The sequence below is a fragment of the Fusarium vanettenii genome, assembly GCF_000151355.1.
Source record: "Fusarium vanettenii 77-13-4 chromosome 6 genomic scaffold NECHAsca_20_chr6_4_0, whole genome shotgun sequence".
Classification (NCBI taxonomy): domain Eukaryota; kingdom Fungi; phylum Ascomycota; class Sordariomycetes; order Hypocreales; family Nectriaceae; genus Fusarium; species Fusarium vanettenii.
The window spans coordinates 1,185,432-1,204,842 of record NW_003315865.1 but is presented as its reverse complement, the minus strand read 5'-3'; the positions used below and the strand labels follow the sequence as shown (position 1 = coordinate 1,204,842).

At 53.9% G+C, this 19,411-nt stretch overlaps 6 protein-coding genes across 6 annotated transcripts; 4 read left to right on the top strand and 2 right to left on the bottom strand.

Annotated features, from left to right (window-relative positions):
* Positions 1-5,503: 5,503 nt before the first annotated feature.
* On the bottom strand, positions 5,504-6,739 carry NECHADRAFT_81754 (uncharacterized protein; the record flags this gene model as incomplete). Its single annotated transcript, XM_003044763.1, has 1 exon — positions 5,504-6,739. One exon carries the CDS (start codon positions 6,737-6,739, stop codon positions 5,504-5,506), a length of 1,236 nt encoding a protein of 411 aa, XP_003044809.1.
* A 680-nt stretch (positions 6,740-7,419) lies between these two features.
* Positions 7,420-8,596, top strand: NECHADRAFT_62037 (uncharacterized protein). Its single transcript, XM_003045173.1, has 2 exons — positions 7,420-7,816; positions 7,869-8,596. Exons 1-2 carry the CDS (start codon positions 7,723-7,725, stop codon positions 8,240-8,242), a joined length of 468 nt encoding a protein of 155 aa, XP_003045219.1. The 5' UTR covers positions 7,420-7,722; the 3' UTR covers positions 8,243-8,596.
* A 668-nt stretch (positions 8,597-9,264) lies between these two features.
* NECHADRAFT_81752 (uncharacterized protein) lies at positions 9,265-10,298 on the top strand (the record flags this gene model as incomplete). The annotated part of the gene is made up of 3 exons (XM_003045172.1): positions 9,265-9,299; positions 9,372-10,041; positions 10,095-10,298. The coding sequence occupies 3 exons, from the start codon at positions 9,265-9,267 to the stop codon at positions 10,296-10,298; spliced, it is 909 nt and encodes a 302-aa protein (XP_003045218.1).
* Positions 10,299-10,792: 494 nt separating this feature from the next.
* Positions 10,793-13,941, bottom strand: NECHADRAFT_62032 (uncharacterized protein; the record flags this gene model as incomplete). The annotated part of the gene is made up of 2 exons (XM_003044762.1): positions 10,793-11,496; positions 11,553-13,941. 2 exons carry the CDS (start codon positions 13,939-13,941, stop codon positions 11,150-11,152), a joined length of 2,736 nt encoding a protein of 911 aa, XP_003044808.1. The 3' UTR covers positions 10,793-11,149.
* A 424-nt stretch (positions 13,942-14,365) lies between these two features.
* On the top strand, positions 14,366-15,769 carry NECHADRAFT_70285 (uncharacterized protein). Its single transcript, XM_003045171.1, has 4 exons — positions 14,366-14,527; positions 14,596-14,871; positions 14,944-15,201; positions 15,254-15,769. Exons 1-4 carry the CDS (start codon positions 14,522-14,524, stop codon positions 15,386-15,388), a joined length of 675 nt encoding a protein of 224 aa, XP_003045217.1. The 5' UTR covers positions 14,366-14,521; the 3' UTR covers positions 15,389-15,769.
* A 1,826-nt stretch (positions 15,770-17,595) lies between these two features.
* NECHADRAFT_94471 (uncharacterized protein) lies at positions 17,596-19,358 on the top strand (the record flags this gene model as incomplete). The annotated part of the gene is made up of 2 exons (XM_003045170.1): positions 17,596-18,849; positions 18,900-19,358. 2 exons carry the CDS (start codon positions 17,596-17,598, stop codon positions 19,356-19,358), a joined length of 1,713 nt encoding a protein of 570 aa, XP_003045216.1.
* Between the last annotated feature and the right edge of the window lie 53 nt (positions 19,359-19,411).

Genomic DNA, 19,411 nt, shown 5'->3' with positions numbered 1-19,411 from the left:
CGGAGGGCGGAACTCCATCGCGGGCTTCCCCAACTCGGGGCTTTTGGCGAATGTCATGTAGTTTTCCATACGGCCATAGTCTTCAGTCCATTCCCCAGTTGAATCCATGCAGTGGTGGGATGGTATGGCACAGTTTGTGTCAGCTCGAATTTACATTGTGTAAGACAATGCTGGGTTTGCTGCCGCCAAGAAGGAGACGTTGTCCTTTGGTTGGCAATGGTTTGGCCTGACGACGGCGATGTGCCTCACTTCTGGGCCCTTGTTCGTTCATGCTCCAGACTATCGCATCTTGCAGCTGACGGGTGGACAGGGAAGGGAGCTCAGTGCCCAAGTGCCACATCCAATACATTCCTACCCCAGACGGGCGGCTGGCAACCTGTCTCTGGCGCCTACGGGGAAAGGAGAAATATGGCTTTCGGCTAGACTAGCCAGGTCCCTCTACTAGACCGAGAGACTATGGCTCACCTGACCGTGAATTGAATGAGCGATTGGCACTCACCGAAATTTCCGGCAAGCTTCACCGACACCGGGACGATCACGGGACAGAGACTAATTTTGTCTCGATTCCAGGGGGGACCACAATCGAGGGCGTCCAAGATCACATCCCGCCAGATCCAGTCATAGTCATGAACTAAAAACTGGGCGGACAAGGTGATTCTTGGTCCCCGTCCGACATCATCTCTCGGCACCCAGGGCCAACCACCCCTTAATCCCACCCATCATCCCCATGGCACAAGACACAGGGAGCGAGCACAAGCAGCACGCACAGCTCACCCGCCGGCTCGGCCTGGCCTTGGGGCTTGGGACTTGGGGGTGGAGGAGGGGGGCACCCGGGCCAGAGCAAGGTCCTCCGGCCGACGCGGGGCCGCCTGTTCGGTACTTACGTACGCGTACCCTCTTTGGGGTACCATCGATGACACAATTGCCCAGGAGCCCTTGGGCTCCGGCACGGAGGGGTTTCATTGCGAGATGAATGAGCATGAGCAAGGCTGGCAAGAGGATGGGAGTTGCACGACATATCATGGCATTGCTAGCAAGTCTGCATAGGGATTGCGTATCCGTCTCCTGTCATGTCCCATCTCCGTCACCGGTCATCAATGTCCAGCCAGCCGTTACGGCTAAATCAACATGATATGATTGATTCTGGCGCGATTGAGGTTGAGAGAGGTTTCTCCAATATCCAAGTATCCCCCGCAAGATGCGTCGTCGAGTCCACCTCTTTCTCTCACCTCTTTGTCAAGTATACGTTTTGCGTGCAAGATTCCCCAAGAGAGTCCCACAAGGAACGGAGCCGGCACCCACCTCCGGACCTCTCGTGCCCCAAAGACCCCAAGGCCCCGGACTCCCCCGGGGCCCCACTCCGCCGACGGCCGGCGCCCCCGAACCATCTTCGTCGAGCGCTTCCATCTGGTTTCCATTACCCCCAGGTTTTCTCCCATGACTCCAGTTTCCATCTCCAGTCCCCGGTTCTGGATCTGCCATGATGACAGGAAGAAAAAATTTAGTCCATATACTTCCCCAGGACCCGCCTCCAAGCTCCCTCGTCTCATCTCATTCTGGTTTCCATTACCCCCAGTTTACTTGATCTTGCAGCTTTCGTGACAGCCACGGGGCCGGCCGTTCCTCCATCTAACTATGTAGGCCCCGCGGCACTCATCCGCTTTCACTTTTACACCGTCCTGCCAACCCCTAGAGGTAAACGGGACGGCCCCATTTCTGCTCGCTCAGCCAGCGCGCGCGCCCTGAAGCCCAGCTGTATGTAGGCACGCACAGTTGCGTGCTGACACTTTGCAGACCTTGTGCCCCGACAACCGTCCCCCCAGACTTGCTTTGCCGCCGTCTCGTGGCCCCTCTGGTTTGTCATGGGCGTCGCTCCATTACCAAATCTTCCCTGCAAAATACTGCACCCCGCATCCGGCGCTTCAAGGTGGACGCCGTTTAACGCGTCACGAGGTCGGCAGAAAAAAATAAACCGGAGCGTCCCAGACTTCGATAAGTGACAAGGGGTGTGCCTCTAGACCGGAGGCCGGTCGGTTCGGTCTGGCTGAGGCACGGAGATTGAAGATGAGATCGAGGTCACGATGATGGACAGTCTTGGCTCCCGTCGACACTTTCTGGGGCCCAGTGGATGCGGCTTGTCAAGGTCAGGGACAGAGGTCAAGGATCGGCTCCTGTCACTTGGACATTCTCATGATGCCGATGCCAATGACCAATGCTCGTGGCTCGCCAGGCGGTAAGGTAGGTACCTGCCTACAGTACATCCATACCTTGAAGGCTGGGGAAGAGGCGAGATGCATCTTTGTTCCAGAGGCTTGGGAAGTGGGCATCACGACTTTGCCAGCGCCAGGCACGAGCTCTTCCCTGTCCCTCTTCTTCCTTGGCGAGTTGCAACCTCCCCTTGAGGGTTTTGCGGCAGTTTCCTAGTGAGATGCATACGGTTTCAAACGTGCCCATCTCACCATTGTTGCTGTTATCTCATCATTCATGGCGTCTCCAGTATCAATCTCACAACCCCCCGGTCTGGACAACACAATCGTCTCTTACAAACCCACTAAGGTGAGCATCATCCTCCGCCGATGGAAGCCTGTTGGTCGACGGTGACGGGCATTACAGTCCATTACGACGACGACTTGCTTGTCCTCCCTCCGTTCACAAGCGCCTCGACCGTCTCCACGCCCTGATGCCTTTCTGGGCACCGTACCGGCTTGTGGTGGACGCGGTGTTACCCCGCCAAAAAGTCCAGGCCAGCCTCTATCCATGGATGGATCCATATCCAAATGCCAGTCACCCTGTGTCAGTCAGGTCCGTTTCTATTTTTGCGCCCTGGCTGCTTCCAATCATTCTATGGATCTCCATGCACTTGCCACCGCCTGCCACTTGCACCTGCCACCTGCCACAGCTCGCCAATGCCGCTGCAATTGGCAATTGCCATTGCTTTGATTGCCCACTGCCACTCACTCTCCCGTCTCCTTGTCCTGGTCTGTCTTGCCTTATGTAAGGCTGGAGTTTTCGGATAGATCGGTATCAAGTTCCACGTGCCGTCATGTTGAAGCCGTCTTTTCCGTTCCTGTTTCGAATCAATTGATCTCACGGCTTCGTGGACGTCTTATTGCATGCAGATTGTTTCAACTGACGTCGAGCAGAGCTTGCTGCCGTGCCCTGGCGATACGTCAACACGGTCAACACATCAAATACGCACCGCCACACGAGGTACGAGATACATGCGCACCCGGCTTCAGGACCCGATCCTGTGCAATGACAGCAATAACCAATCACGTCAACTCCCATATCTTTCACCGTGGGCCATGATGGGGACTCACTGGCAAGCTTCGGCACAGCAACAGTCAAGCAGGGGATGACACCAGGCCTCTTCTGTTTCCCCATTAAGCCAGGTCCCGGTTCTGCGTGCTATCAAGGCAATCCAATGTGCAATTGAGTAGCAGTACGTACTGCCCGTATCATCAGGTACCTTGCTGGCGCCCGCCGGACGTTCTCTGAGTTGCCACGAAGTGGAATGTTGGGGGAAGAGTTTTCCCAGACAAGAACCCCCAGTGGCTGAGCGCGGGGCACCCGGGGCGCCGCCCAGCATGCCCAGGCACTCAAAGGCCCTGAGGCGTCACGGGCGTGAGCACCAAGCTCCACAGTACAGGCCAAGCTTCCAGGTCATCCACTCATGATGCTGCCTTGGGCCCTTGGTGTGGATGCGATGCTTCTACACCCGGCCGAACGTGCTGCCGGCCTCCGGGCACATCAAGTTGTACTTGTACTGTACGTACTCTATCCCCTTGCGGTGCCCTACACCTGAGCCTCCACAGCTAATTGGGGCTTGTGCCTGCTATCTGATCGGCTAGCGACGCAACAAACCACATGGATTGGACCCATGCTTTTTCTAATGCTCAATCCCACCGCGTCCGGGGATCAGGGTCGGCCTTGCATGATCACGATAGCTTCAAGGTGGACGACGAAACAACCAGGATGCCCCTCTTTGTCCGTTTTAGACGAGTGACGGGCCACGATGGAAATTAGAGTCCATTCCTGGCGTCTTGCGGTGAGGGTCCCGTCCACCACCTGGAGCAAACCCAACCGGCACGCCAAAGTACCTACATACACAACCTCAAGCGGCAAGCCGGACGAAGCCCGCGGGCGGCCACGACGGACCACGGAGTTTTTGGCCAAAAGACGCGGCCGGGGGGGCGTCTCTTCGCAAAGCGCCGCCGGGCTGTCGCCATCCCAGTATCGCATCTCTGTCCTTTCTTCTTCTTCCCTGCTCATCCATTCATCACAGCGCGGGGCAACCCCTGGCCTGCACGCAAACCAACGGCGCAGACACGTGCTGGTTGAAAATGTGACCTGGTGCATTTTTATTAGTGGTCAAGGCTTCACGATGACAGAGCAACTGTGAGAAGGAAGCGTCAGAGATTAGAAACTCGGGAGGGCCATTGCGTGCCTGGCTTGCACCGATTCGCTCTGCGGTGAGCCGTCTGATGGCATCGCGGCATCCTACGGTGTAAGCTGTACTCGTATCACTGTACTTGCAGTACTTTCACCGTAAACACCCCTTCACCATCCACGCCTCCAATGTCGTTACCCCAGACCAGGAGACAGACATGTGCCTTGCCTTGTCTCGAAAGCCTACTTCAAAACAAGTCGCCTTTTACGGACACGGCCCGAGCTTCTCGGCAATCGATACAGTACTATCTTGTCTCTCTGCAAGAGAGTCTAGGATGGGAGAGATTTTGCCTCGCCTCCATGCCTACCTACAGCGCAGTGCATGCCTACTTGCTTCTGCCACCTTGTGCGTGTGTCCTGCATCGGCAAGAGTCCAGATGACAACCCATTTTCATTCCTTGTTCCTGACTTTGGGAGATTCTGGAGCCGAAGCCGCGTCCTCAGCTACCGAGTACAGATTACCCAATCGGCGTTTTTGCCTCGCGTCGCTCCCCCTCCTCTACGGCCTGTCTACACCGGCCTGGATGGGTCTATCGGTGACACGAGCTCCTATGTAGAGTTCACATTGTAGAGTTTTTTCTGTAGATCACGGGGAAGGATCGTGCTCATTCGGACTGTCTTGAATGGCTCGTAATTCGAAAGCCCCCTTGTGTACCGCATTTCGTTTACCGCTCATTCTCAAGAGTAACAGGCCCCGTAAGATACGTACTCTTTTTCATCTCTCCAGGAGGGCTGAAGCGGTCACGATGCCAGATGTCTAATTGCCAATGGATTGTCGCCTACGTTGCTGGCTCCATTCGGGGTCAGGTGGTTGTCCCCTTGAGGCAGTCAATTACGTACTAGTGTACTAGAGTCTCAAGCCCGGTTACCAGGAGACCAGAAACCAACATGGCAAAACAACTTCAACAACTTGGGCAAACTTGAACACTTCAACAACAACGGCACATCACGATGCCCCAACAAGATTGCCTTTCCCGTCCCTGCAGATCCCTCTGTCTCGAATGTCCGACCGCCTGCTCTTCCCTCTTTTCTCTCAACTTCTCGTCCTTGCTATCTATGATTTGGTTGCCATGCCAGTCGACACCCACAGAGCGAGCTGAAAGTAGCTCAGGACTGTTGCCAGATCTCCAATTGCTGGACCAAACACTGCTTCAAGGTCGTCTGGACCTAGGGGCTTGATCTTTGGATTGCGCTGCAGTGATTCCGGGAGCTGCATCGCGCCGAGGAGCGAGTCCCCAGGCCGGGCTGAAAAAGCATAGTCTGGAGCTGTCACCCAGTCCCATATATCGTTCACAAGGTGATCGATGTGAGGAGTGCCTCCGGCTACCGCGAAGTCGTGGACTGCTTTGCAGATTTCGTCCGTCTTGGGCTTGTCCCCTCTCTCGTCTATGCCATCATGGACGAATTGGTTGTCAGGGCTAAGCTCGCGGACTAGCATTCCCGGCCTCAAGTCGCTCCATACACCGAGGTTGCGACTCATCCGTCCCTGCTTCGCGCCCATGCCCTGAGAAAAGGAGCGGCCGAGCGATGCTGGCCTCCAGCTCCTCCAGAGCCCCCGGTAGTTCATGAGGGCGTAGTAGTATGCCTTCCAATCCTTGTTGTTGGCATCTGACGTCTCCCTCTGCTTGGTCAACTTGACCTCGAGCATCCGGTTGAGGAGCCGGCTGAAGGAATAATCAGCACACCTCAGCACCAAGCTGGCCTGCGCGCCTGTCATGTTGAGTATGACGTCCCGCGCAGGTTGTGTGGGGTTGGCCAGCATGATACCCAACACTCGGCGCATGTCCATCTGAGCCTGGCCCTTGCCCTGGTCGGCCTCTCGGGGGTCCACCAGCGAATGAAGCGGCCCAAACGTCATTTCGATGTTGGACTGCATCTTCTTTGGCAGCAGGCGGAATGCCTTGATGATGTTGCGGGAAAAGATCCACTCGCGGTGGTGTAAGTGATATGCGTCATGATCAGGTCTTCCGTCCAGTTTCTTCTTGGGGGTGAGTTTCTTGTAGAGATCGCATTGCTGTCCGAGGGCCTCGGTAAGTTCGAAGAGCTCGTTAATCTGGGTGTCGAGCACATCTGGTCTGCCAGTCTCGTCACTGTTGCGTCCCCATGTTGCTGAGTGGCCTGGGAATAGTCGCTTGTGTTGGTCATACTTGTCGCACCAGGAGATGACCTCTTCCTCCTCCGTCATTCTCCTTGATTCTACCATCTGTATGGGTGAAATACTGATGACGGGCTGGTGTCTGTGTCTTTCTAGCATATGAATCACAGCCAACTGGGCCATGAGATGGTCCATGGCGTAGTCAGTGTTGCTCGAACCGACTACTAGAAGGGACGATGAAAAGAAGACATATTGTAGGCTAGTCAAAGTTGGCCGAGTCAAAGGGGCGTCTTGGGGCTTTTATGGTGACAGACAGGCACTGGAAACTTTGGTGTGCGTGAACATCTGCAAGCCTCGACATAATGGTGTTGCGAGCTTGGAGCTTATTTTGGAGTAAGGGGACTTGACTCCTGGTATCAAAATTTCGTATAGGCTGTTTACTATGACCTCTGATGCGGGTCAGTCCCTATTGAATAGTGCAATATTAGTAGGGCTCAGTTGCACTATCATGAAATCCTTCGACATTGCCGATGACACAAGAGATTGTTCCACGCGACGCCGTCACACTCACTACCTTGATCTATCGACAGGCGATGAAGCCTTCAGCAATCACATACATATGAATGTTTAAATAACCTCAAAAGTAGTTTCTGAGTAGGTATCTTGGATATGCCAAGGTTATGGACCTATGAGACAAGAGTTGATGGTTATTATAATGGCGGTTGAGCGCGCCTGCGTTAATCAGTAACCGCGAGGGCACGTGATAAAAACCTCCCCTCCTAATCGGTCGGCTGAATCAGCCGCCCTCCCCCGGCTCTGTGCGGTTCGGATTCGCCCCCCCATCCAAGCTCCCGCCCAGAACGCCCAAAAAATTTGACACCCATGACATCGTGAAGCCGACGACTCCAATTCATCCACCAACCATCCATCAGCAGAATCGCCCTCTTTGTCGGCAGGCATTCTCGTTTTCACGTCTTTGACCTTGCGCTTCATCCGCAATCGATTCCTTTGCTCGTTGGCCTGCATTCTTCGACATCTTGTTCCAGAAGCTTCGAGTTAGACTTCTGCGGCATCAACCCACGACTGAGTCTGTGCTGTTCGGCTCGCATCGACGAATCACCTTAATACAATAATCACTTTCCCCTCCTTCTACCCTTCTCAACCTTCAATCGCTCAAGATGGTTACTCTCACCGAGGTCGAGGACGAGCACTTCCAGCACGCTCAGGCTGGCCCTGATATCGAGGACGACGATGAGGATTACACCGATACTGGTTAGTTACCTCATGCGCTTTTAACAGACGCATATGCTGATTAGATCCGCAGATTCCGAGATCTCCAACGACTCCGACTACGATCCTTCAGAAGAGACCCTCGCCGAGCGGTTATACGCACTGCGCGATATCGTACCCCCCACCACTCGCTCTTGGTTCTCCAGCAAGGCCAATGCCATCTCTAGCGCCACCTGGAGCGTCCTGTCCTTCAGCGGAAAGACCGCTTGGGTAGTCACCACCTCTGCTCTCTTCTTCGGTGTCCCCTTTGCCCTGTCCTTTGCCGAGGACCAGCAGCTCACTGCCATGGAGCAAGAGTATAACATGCGACAGACAGGCGGCGAGCTCCTGACCGCCGGCGCCGAGCAAAACACTGCCGAGAAGGTTGGCGCCGCTCTTGACGGCAAGCCTAGCCAGCCTGCTCTGTAAAGCACTCCCCCTTGGATATTGGCAAACCTTGATCAAGCGTCCTGGTGTGAGGACGCCCAGACCGGCGCCTCGAGAGCCTGCTGGCGCAGTCATTATCGGGCCAGAGAGTGGACCTCTTCGTGTACTATAAATGGGAATGGCGCAAACAGCCGATGGGGCCCTTGATGAATGACAGACAAATGGGTTGAACCGGGACGGGACCATGTGCGGACGCATATGGCATTGCGGCGTACCAATGATGTAAAGTATAGGGCTGGGGAGGGCGAATAATGGCTGCGATCTCATCTCCTGTAGGGGCGGGCTCACATGTATTTTGTGATACTCGACCTATTATTCATTTACGACATTTATGTGGGTTTCGCTGTGGTCTCTGATGTGGTGATGCATCTACCGTTTCCAGCGACTGATGGCGATCAATGTTGATATGTTTATATGGAGGGTCAGACAGTATATATAACATGGGAATGCCATGCAAATGCGTCTGGAGCAATGAACTGGTGGTTATATTCAAGCACTTTACTTCTCTGGATGCCTTGTGATTGAAAATAACATGGCAATTTGCACACAATCTATAGTTCCCCAAAGCTCGCACTCTCATCCCATAATTACAGTATCTTAAATGGAAATTACCCGTAGAATCCCAAAGATTAGCTATCTGGATATTATCTGTAGCAGAAACTCAGATATCGTGAATGGTTTCGACCCGACGGTGCGACATCACCCCGGGTTCAGGGTAAGACAGTTAACGTCGGCGTCTTCTCCACCAGACCTCAACCTTACATTTCAACACTCGCCGGTTACTTCATCTAGATATTCCAAGGAGCGGAGCACATATGGATTTCGTTGCACTGCCAAAGATAGAGGTAATCATCATCCGAGTAGCTCAGCTCGACAATCGAATGCTGACATGAGTCAAGCTTCACGCTCATCTCACGGGGAGTATCTCTCGCCGAACTCTCCATGAAATATGGCTACGCAAGAAGGCCGCTGGCGATACGGACCTCTAGGATCCACTAGTAGTCATGCCAGAAGGGAAACATGACTACAACTTGGAGACGTGAGACTCCCTGCTCAGATGACAACTTGGTAATTCCATTGTTTCCATAACCACTAACCACGTATTGAACAGCTTCTTCCCGCTATTCAGCAGCTACATATACAACCTCATCACAGATGAAGAGTCTATCCGATACACCACTACCTCTGTCTTGACAGACTTTCTCAACGATGGCGTTTGCTATCTGGAGCTCCGGACTACGCCCCGTGGCACACCACACATCTCAGCAGAGGAGTACATCACCATCCTCCTGTCCACCATCTCCTCCTTCGAGGCCAAGAATTCACAGTTGCACACTCGCCTCATCCTCGCCATCGATAGGAGGCACACACCCGAGCAGGCCGCCTCCACGCTCGCCATCGCCCTCAAGCACCGTGCCGACGGCGTTGTAGGTCTTGACCTCTGCGGGGACCCAACGGCCCGGCCTGGAGGAGAAGTAGACATATTCACACCGGTGTTTGAGGAGGCGAGGAAGGAGGGTTTGGGCATCACGGTGCACTTTGCAGAGGCTGAGGCTAGCGGGTCTAAGAAGGAGTTGGAGACGCTGCTCTCGTGGCAGCCAGGACGTTTGGGGCATGTTATCTGGGAAGATGAAGAGACCAAGAAGGAGATTGCGCGAAGGGGGTTATGCTTAGAGCTATGCCTGAGTTGCAACGTGAGTGCAGGGATGGTCCGGGGCGGCTTCGAGGGCCACCACTTTGGGCATTGGATAGACGTTGAGGGACCGATGATTTCACTCGGGGTAAGTCTTACATCCTACGGACCGGTGGCCAAAGTGTACTGACCGGGTTCTAGACCGATGATGTGGGTGTGTTTGGAAGCCCATTGTCCAACGAGTATCGTCTCGTCGCGGAACACTTCAACCTCGACCGCGACGACATCTGCCGGCTGGCGAGAGAGGCTATTGATGGCATTTTTGGAGGGGAGAAGGAAAAGGAGAGACTGCGGCGTGTCATGTGGACTGTGTGGTCAGCTGTGGACCGCGACTCTGAGAAATAGAGATATAGCTTGTTTCTAGAGAAGATATATCGCCTCATGTGCGATACAGTGCTATTATGCAGCTATGCCTTGCTCTCTAGCTGGCCCATTGGGCATACTGGCTGACGATGTCAGAGTTTCTTGATATTTTCGACATGGACATATGAAGAGTTATAACTGGATTGCTCAGGTTATAACCAGAAACACAAGTTATAACCAGAAACATAGGTTATAACTCGAAGCCATAGTTATAACTTAAAATAAGAGGGAATAACTAAATTACAGGTTATAAGTAGCAATCCAAGTCATGACTAAATCTTAAGTTATAACCTGAACAGACAGGTTATGACTAGAAACCCAGGTTATAACTGGCAACATAGGTTATAACTGAACATTCAAGTTACAACTGTATTTATTCCAGGAGAATGGAGTGTCTGGACCAACAACATTGATAAAGTCACATCTTCAGTTTATGCAGTCCAGCACTCAGGCTAACACCATACACTTTGTCATGTCGTGTATCTACTTTATTCATTTCTATCGTCTTCAAAGTGCGTGCAGCATGTGCTTGTAGCCACGATGAACACCAATCGAAGCATTCTAGCATCAACGGTTGATTCATACTGCTTTGACTCGCTAAACAACAAGGTATGAGCAGAGAGAAGTTTAAACTAATAAGAACAAGCCGGACGAGCAATAATTCTTCTTTCCCGACTAGACAGTTGAAGCATTATACGTGAACGTCGCGTAAACAGTCCTGCCCCAATTAACGCCATCACTTTTGTGAACCTTCGTTTCGAACCCAACCACCTTTTTTGCCTCCTCTTCACGTACATCCATATCGTTTTTCATCCAAGCATCACGTCGTCACCTTAATGGGCACCCGCGGGCGGGCTGTCGAGGTCAACGCTCTCAACCTTGAGTCGCTCACCCTCGCTCTGGCGGACAAGGTTGGAGAAGTAGCGCGAGGCGCGCTCGCTCTCGCCCTTGACCTTGATAGTCTCATCACGCTTGGCACCGAGGTCCTTGACGCTCTGGTCGAGGCCGACGCGGAGGTTGTCGGCGGGGAAGCGCAGCACCTTGCGGACGGACGAGGAAATGCGAGTGGCGTTGGAGTGGACATAGTCGAGGTCGTTGAGCTGAGTTGAGATCTTGGTGGCCAGGCGAGGAGGCAGGGAGTTGGGGATTTGCTGGAGAACATAGACAGAAGCGGCAACAGCTGTAATCATGTTAGTTGATTTCCAAATATATAGTCGTGTACTGAAGTAGACTTACCAGCCACGAGAATACCAGGCAAGATGAGCTGGCGGAGGTTGTCATTGCTCAGCAGGCGGGTTGCTGTAAGTGCCTGATCCATCCATGTGTTCATGCCAAGCATCTTGGGCACGACTGCACCAGCAACTGTAAGAGCCATGCCAGTGCCCGCGTACTTCTCCTGGCGCTGTAGAATGGTGGTCCAGTCGACAAAGTCCATAAACTCGGTGGGAATATGGACCTGACGAGCGAGGGCATCCTTCTTGCGCCGGAACATGACATCAGGTCGGAATTGGAGGTTTTGGAACTCGTCACCGACGTGCAGAAGACCCAGCTGCTTGATTGAGTTGACGCCACGAACCGTCCTGCCACGGGCGTACTCCTCACAGTTGGTCACCGAGTCGGAAATGCGTGAGAGCATAGCCTCCTTGAGGTCCTCGGCATACTGGAAGGCACTCAGAATTCCGGGGTAGGGCACATCATAGTTGCCGCTCGCAGAGTGAACGATGGCCGAGTTGAGAGCCATACGGGTGTGGTCATAAACCTCCTTGCACGTCTCCTCGATGTTGGTGTCGACGTTCTCACTGACTTCGGAGCGGGCCTTTCGGCTCGACTCGAGTTGAGGCTCAAGCTCCTTAAGCTCTTGCGTCACTCTCTCGAGCTCGGAGTGAGCCACCTCCTGGTTGACATTTGCCAGAGTCTGGACATCGTTGAGGATGTTGAGCAGATATGTACGGGCGGGAGCGAGCTTCGATCTGGCACGCTTCTCCAGCACAAATCTCCGCAGTGATTGCTCAAGGGCTTCAAAGTCACGAATCTTCTCACGATCCTTGCCCTTGCCCTTGTCATCACTGTCACCAGGGTCACCACTGCCCCCACTTGAGCTTCCGCTGCCGCTGCCGCTGCCTCCAGGGCCCCCGGGAGGCGATGGACCGACGGGGATAGCATTGCTGGAAACGAAATGAACAAGCTCAGATGATTCCTTGTGTGTTCGGGGGCTCAGGCCTTGAACCTGATCCAGCACCATCTTCTCGCATCGCTTCTTGTCACGGATAACATCGAATCCGTTGACAACGATAAAGATGTAAGCCTTTTCGGCCGCGGCAGCCCAGATGAACTCCTTGGCGGACTGCGTGAAATGGTTGGCGGCAGAAACCACAAACACGACGACGTCAATTTCCTCCTGTCGAGCAAAGATGGCTGTTGTCTTGGTCGTGTCCGAGTTGAGGCCAGGAGCGTCAATCAGGGCGATGTCCACAACTCCATTGTTGAGAAGCGACTCATCGATGGAACGGCTATCCTTGACATAGATCTTGCACTGGGTGTAAGTCTCATTGTCGATCACAATGTTTTCCAACTGTTGCAGAGGAAAGACGTCGTAAGTTGATTCGTCATTTCGGTCGTAGGCGACCTTCTTGTGAACGGCATGGACCTCCTCCACTCCCGAATTCTCCCTAGCATCGAGCACCTCGCAAAAGATGGCAGTGCAGGGTTGTTGGTCTTCAGGCAAAACCTTTCGGCGTAGAAGGGCATTGCAGAAGGTCGACTTGCCGGCGTTGAGGTCACCAGTGATGAGGACCTTGCTTGCAGTGTCTTCGATTCGGTCACGCAGAGACAAGAGGTGCTTGATACTGGTGCTGATCTTGCCGTCGAGCAGCGAAGCGATAGAACCCTTTTCCAACGAGTGAACAAGCTCGGCCTGGTGAAGTGCTCCAAGCTTGAGGTCCAGCTTCAAGATCGAGAATTCTTGAGCAATCTGAGGGGAAACCAGTCGGGGCTCGGGTGTAGATCGACTCTCGGCGGCTCGGCTCGACTCGGCAGCACTCTCTTCGACGGAAGTCATGGATCGACGAAGCATAGGGTTCCGGAGGGATGGCGACGAAGCGCTATGCTCTCCCATGGTCGAGTGGGCATGAGCGAAACCGGGGCGGGAGGATGTCTCGGACGAATCACGGCGGGCTCGCTGGACGGATGGGTAATGAGCGGGCCAAGAAGCGTTCATCTCTTGAAGACTTTGAAGCAGTTCGAGGACCTTGTTGATGGATCGGCCGAGGTTCGCGCGGTGGGCATTATACCACATCTGGTGCACAGCACCCGAGGCAGGACGGTCGTGATGCATTGCCATGTCCCAAGCCGCTGGAGCAGCCATAGCCCGTTGGTCATCGCCAGCGATGCTACCGCCATATCCTGAGTCGACGTCTAGCATACTCTGAAGACGCGCCGCATGCTCAGATGTGGTACCGTTGCCCACGGTCATGTAGTTGGGTTGGACGGAGGATGAGTTCCCAAGTGGCGGAGAAGCAGAATCGGACCGGGGCGCGTTCGGGGTGGCATTTTCGTTGTCGGACCCGTTGTCGTTCTCTTGATGCAGAGGGCCCTTGCCCTTGCCGTTGAAGTAATCGTGGTTCATGATGAAGCAGGGTGTTGCAGTTCGAACTGCATGTTTTTGCTTGCGCAAAAAGTAGAGGAATTAATTAGAAATGCTGGAGTGGTGATGTCGTTGCGGTGGGCGGCGGAGTTGGGGACCGGGGCGGGAGTAGAAACTTGATCAATGGATCCCTGAGAAACGACCCATTTCTGCATGATTTTTACTGGTCCCGATCGCCGAGGGACATCCATGATTGGCCGGAAGCAGGTTTTTTGGGCAACACTCGGGCCACCAGCCACAGGGAGCATGAGAATGAGAACGGCCGCCAAGCCACATTTGGCTGTCAATGCAGTTCCCGCGCCCGTCGGTCTTTGAGAGGCGAGGTACGACAAGGTTGGGCCCAGAGCGGTTACGTAGTTCGGTACCTCCATCCGTAGCACGACACGGCTACTGACTTCTGCTCTCACCACGGCTGGCTTTTCTTCGCTGCCTTGGCCACTATCTTGACGCCTATTCCTCCTCGCTCTCCATATTATCCTTCTATCTGCGCATCTTCAACCTCTCGTTCGACCTCACAGATCTCCCTCCGCCTCTCTACACAGCTTCACCTCCCCCGCACACCATGAACGTAAGGACAATGACGTCGCGCGACAATCCTTGATACCCATGATGGCTAATGCCTCTCATGAAACACAGATCCTCGAGTGGGCTTTCGGTAAGCGCATGACGCCTGCGGAGCGTCTGCGCAAGAACCAGCGCATGCTGGACAAGGCCATCCGCGAACTCGACCAGATGCGCGTCAAGCTCGAGAAGCAAGAAAAGACCCTCATCCAGCAGATCAAGACGAGCGCCAAGAATGGCCAGATGGGCGCATGCAAGATTCAAGCCAAGGATCTGGTCCGTACCAGGCGATATGTTGAGAAGTTTTACGCCATGCGCAGCCAGCTACAGAAGATCTCGTTGCGTCTTCAGGTATGTCATGATGGCGCTGCCCCACGAGGTGCACTGTATCAACAGGACTGGAACTGATCAACTACAATGCAGACCTACCGGACGAACGAACAGATGATGCAAGCTATGAAGGGTGCTACCATGGCCTTGGGCAGCATGAACAAGTCGATGAATCTCCCCCAGCTCCAACGGATCGCTATGGAGTTTGAGCGAGAAAACGATATTATGGAACAGCGACAAGAGATGATGGACGACGCAATCGACGATGCCATGGACGTGGGAATCGAAGAAGAGGGCGACGAGGTGGTGGAACAAGTGCTGGAAGAGATTGGAATCGACTTCAACCAGGCTGTACGTGAGGCCATGATAAGACTCTCTGGACTGAGGCTGACAATAATTATAGCTCGGAGAAACACCTACTGCATTAGGAAATGCTGCTGTACCAGAAGGCAAGATCGCTCAGGCAGTGGGTGGAGGCGGTGGCGGCGATCCTGTTGACGATGACCTCCAAGCACGCCTCGATAGCTTACGGAAGTAGACGACGGATCGAGTACCGAAGAATATGGACACGGTTCATCCTGAAAGATGGATGCTGCTCCATTATCTTGGATAATTCGCCGCCGTCCTGAACCGCAGAGTCGAACGAGACAGCGACAGAGCCGATATTATGGCCGGGAGGGGCATTTGGTGTTGCCATTCTTACAAGGGTGCATTGGTGTCTGGAGAATCGTGTTATGATCAGTCAACTTTTCAGCCTTTTGACGCAGAGTTTCCTGCTGTTTATAGAAAGATAATCATGGATGGGCTTCTTTTTGCCGAGTTGGTGTTTGCTCCAAAAGAGCGCGGACGCTCCTTGTCTCTGGAATTATTTCCTAAGGCGCAAACCCATATCCGTTTTTGAATCTGCTTCTTTGTTTAACAGCTGTGACAGGAGGCACAAGATATTCCTGAAATTTGTGAATTAATTGTCTCCTCTTCAGGAGCCCTTAGGATGATCAATGCTAAGACGTCAGTGGAACGGATCCTGTAACAAGCACACCTAGCGCAAGATGAAGCCTGATAAGAATGGAAGCTGTCTGTTTTGTGTAATAGAAAAGAAATCCACCAGACCAAGCAAAAGAAAAACCGACTGGTTGGGCCTAGGCCTAGCTCTGACGGCACCCCCGGAGATACACGTGTACGACTCTGGGAAGCTGGCCTCGTGAGCGTGCGCATCAACGTGGACAGTCGATGTTGAACCCTGTGTTGTTAGCCTGGAGCCTTTTGCAAGGATGGATGCTTACCCGAGTTGAGACTCAAGTTTGGAGGAACTGCTAGTATGTATAAGGCGTCGGATGCTCCGGGTGAGACTCTCGAGATGTCATCCCCTGAGATCAACTCCCAACAAACAGAGGACCCATTCTCAAGGCGCGTTTCTTCAGGTGCTTCATCGGGGCCTCACAGAGATCCTAAATCCTCATTGGAGAGCACCGTCCCGTCACAGATTCTCTCTGCAGAGCACTAAACAGCACGCGCCCAGGTTCAGAGCCGCTGGGCCAGTCAACGTCACTTACACCCCAGCGTACGTCAGTGGCCAACCCCCGTGTCCCGTCGACGGAAGCCAGTGGGGACCGTGAACGGTGTGAACCCCTCAGTGCACCCGCCGCCTGGAATTTCAGCGCTGGTCCCCGCCCGCGCCCCCCCGCCGAATCAGGATAGCCCCGTGCCGTTCAGATAACTTGCCCGGCCGCCTGGCCTTACCAAACCGAACGGCTTCATCAACTACGACGACGACTAGACTCGCAACCAGCCGACCACCTACGCCATACCTAGCTGCTCCGACCCTCCCGCCTCTTAAGGTACTGACCTGCCTACCTACCTCTTTCTGTTACAGCTCCCAGAGCCTCTTCTCTCGTCTCCATCTCGCGCATCTCTCTCACCGAGATATTCCACCGATCCATTCCATTCATCGTCAGGTACGTCTTTCGGCCTTCACACCGCATTGGAGTGACGTCGAGCTATTGGTTTGCTCTCCCGCTTGACATTTGTTTGCCATCTATTACCGTCTATCCCCCTTGCGCCCATCTGCTTGTTGTATGTCACCGTCCCCGCCATTGCTGTCCTCGTCTCTCCTACGTCACGCTATTCTTGCCTTGCGATGCGCGCTGCTGCACAACGCTTTTGCATTTATCATCACAGACTGTTGATATTTATCTACTTGCGGATCTTGGATACCATCACTTTTCACTGTGTGAGGCTTTGGGTTCTTGAAGGTGGGATGCGAACTGTTGTGACCAAGTGACGAGGGGCTGTTTCGCGCTTCCATAGCTCCTACATCATCACTGGCTGCCCATCCAACTTTTTGTACCCAACATCGACATCTCACTCTCCTCATCCTTTTCTTCCCGCCAACTCGAATTGCAACACCACCATTGACTCTTCTAACTCTTCCAGGCCCGTTGTGCGCCGACGAAGCATCCCCACTACCTGCGCCTCGCTGGTCTCGACCAGCACCCCGCCCCAAGCTCCCCACGACGACATACATTGCCACAGCTCACCTTTCCAGCACCCGCGTGTTGCCAGCCTTCGACATCGACAACATATATACGATAGGGACCGAAACGATATCTTTGCTTCTTCAGCATCAACGGTGCTGACACGACCTTCACATACCGCCAACTCTTTAGGTCTCTTTTTCCTCCCCACAAGCTGGCGAGCAACAAGCGTCGCAGTCTCTCCTCGACTGGAGGAAGTCTGCTGAATAGAATGTTTGGCGGCAGTTCCAACTCTGCAGGCAACAAATCTGAAAGCGATTCGAAGTCTGACAAGTCTCCCTCGCCCGAGCCCAGTCTCGGAGCGAGTGCCCCGACTCCTATCAAGACGCCCGATCAAGCCGCGAGCGGCGAGAAGCGAAGTGGAAATGGCAGCCCTCCAACCCGCCAGGAAACCGGTGGCTCTGGCGACAAGAAGCGCCGGAGTAGTAGCGTCAGCAGTCGCGCCAGCAGTCTGCTGGCCTCGGCCAAGAACTCGCTCAACTTCTCTTCCCAGAGCAGTCGCGGCGGGTCCTCTGAAGTGAGCTCGCAGACGCCTCTGCAGAAGCTTGGCAAGCAAGATCCCGCTCTAGTGGTCCCCCAGGGCCAACATAACAACTCGGCTGGAGAGTCTGTACCTGGACCCAAGTCTACGTTCCGCGTCGGCGTTTGGGAAGATAGGAACAAGAAATGCCGCCGGACCATGGAAGACACCCACGCCTTCCTGTACAATTTTGTTCAGACACCAGCTCTAAATGATACGTCCGCAAAGGACAAGTCAGAGGGAGAAGACCAGGAGTCAGCCGTCTCTGACATGGTTGAGTCTGACAATGGCTATTTTGCCATCTTTGATGGTCATGCCGGCACCTTTGCCGCTGACTGGTGTGGCAAGAAGCTGCACATTATTCTCGAGGATATCATACGCAAGAATCCCAATGCCCTGATTCCCGAAGTTCTAGACCAGGCCTTCACAACTGCTGATGCCCAGCTTGAGAAGCTCCCGCTCAAGAACAGCGGCTGTACCGCAGCCGTTGCGGTGCTGCGTTGGGAGGAACGCGCCTCGAATGATCGCTCGGCTGTTAAGCCTGCTAAACCTGAAGAGCCTACCGAAACGGACAAGGCCAAGGATGGAGCCAGCAGTGAAGGTGCTAATGCAGCAACCAAGGCAACCGTCACGAAAACGAAAGGAGGCAACGGACGACAGCGTGTTCTGTACACGGCCAACGTCGGCGATGCCCGTATCATCCTTTGCCGGGCTGGAAAGGCCCTGCGCCTTTCTTACGATCACAAGGGCAGTGATGAGGTCGAAGGCAAGCGAATCGCTGCCGCTGGCGGCTTGATTCTGAACAACCGCGTGAACGGTGTTCTGGCCGTGACCCGCGCTCTCGGTGACGCTTACATGAAGAAGCTTGTCACCGGACACCCTTATACCACAGAAACGGTCATTCAGGCCGATAGCGATGAGTTTATCATCATTGCTTGCGATGGAGTAAGTGTGATTCATACATCTATACGACGAAAGTTGCTGACCCAGTACAGATTTGGGATGTGTGTAGCGACCAGGAGGCAGTTGACCTCGTGCGAAACGTTGACGACCCCATCTCTGCTTCGAAACTACTTGTGGACCATGCCCTAAATCGCTTTAGTACCGATAACCTATCCTGTATGGTGGTCCGACTGGACCAAACCAAGGAGGCTGTGGTCGAAGCGGAGGGCGCAGCATCTCAGGTCAGCGAGGCGGATAAGATTGTCAGTGAGACCAAGCAGAAGATTGCAGAAGGCAGCACACCTGCCGTTGGAGTATCAGCAAGTAGCCACGCTAGCAACTCCGACCCTCCTATAGTTGTACAAGAGGGGGAGTTTGTACCCACGTCGCTTGACGAGGCTGTTGCGGAAGAACCTGTTCATGTCCCAGACCCCAAATCGGAGGAGGTGCCTGTTCTGAACAAGGTGGCTGTTGAGGAGGCTCGGAAGGATAAGCCGGACGAGAAGGCCTAGTGTGTGGATATTGTCTAGATATGCGGATCGCGGGACGGGAAGTAGTCTCAGAT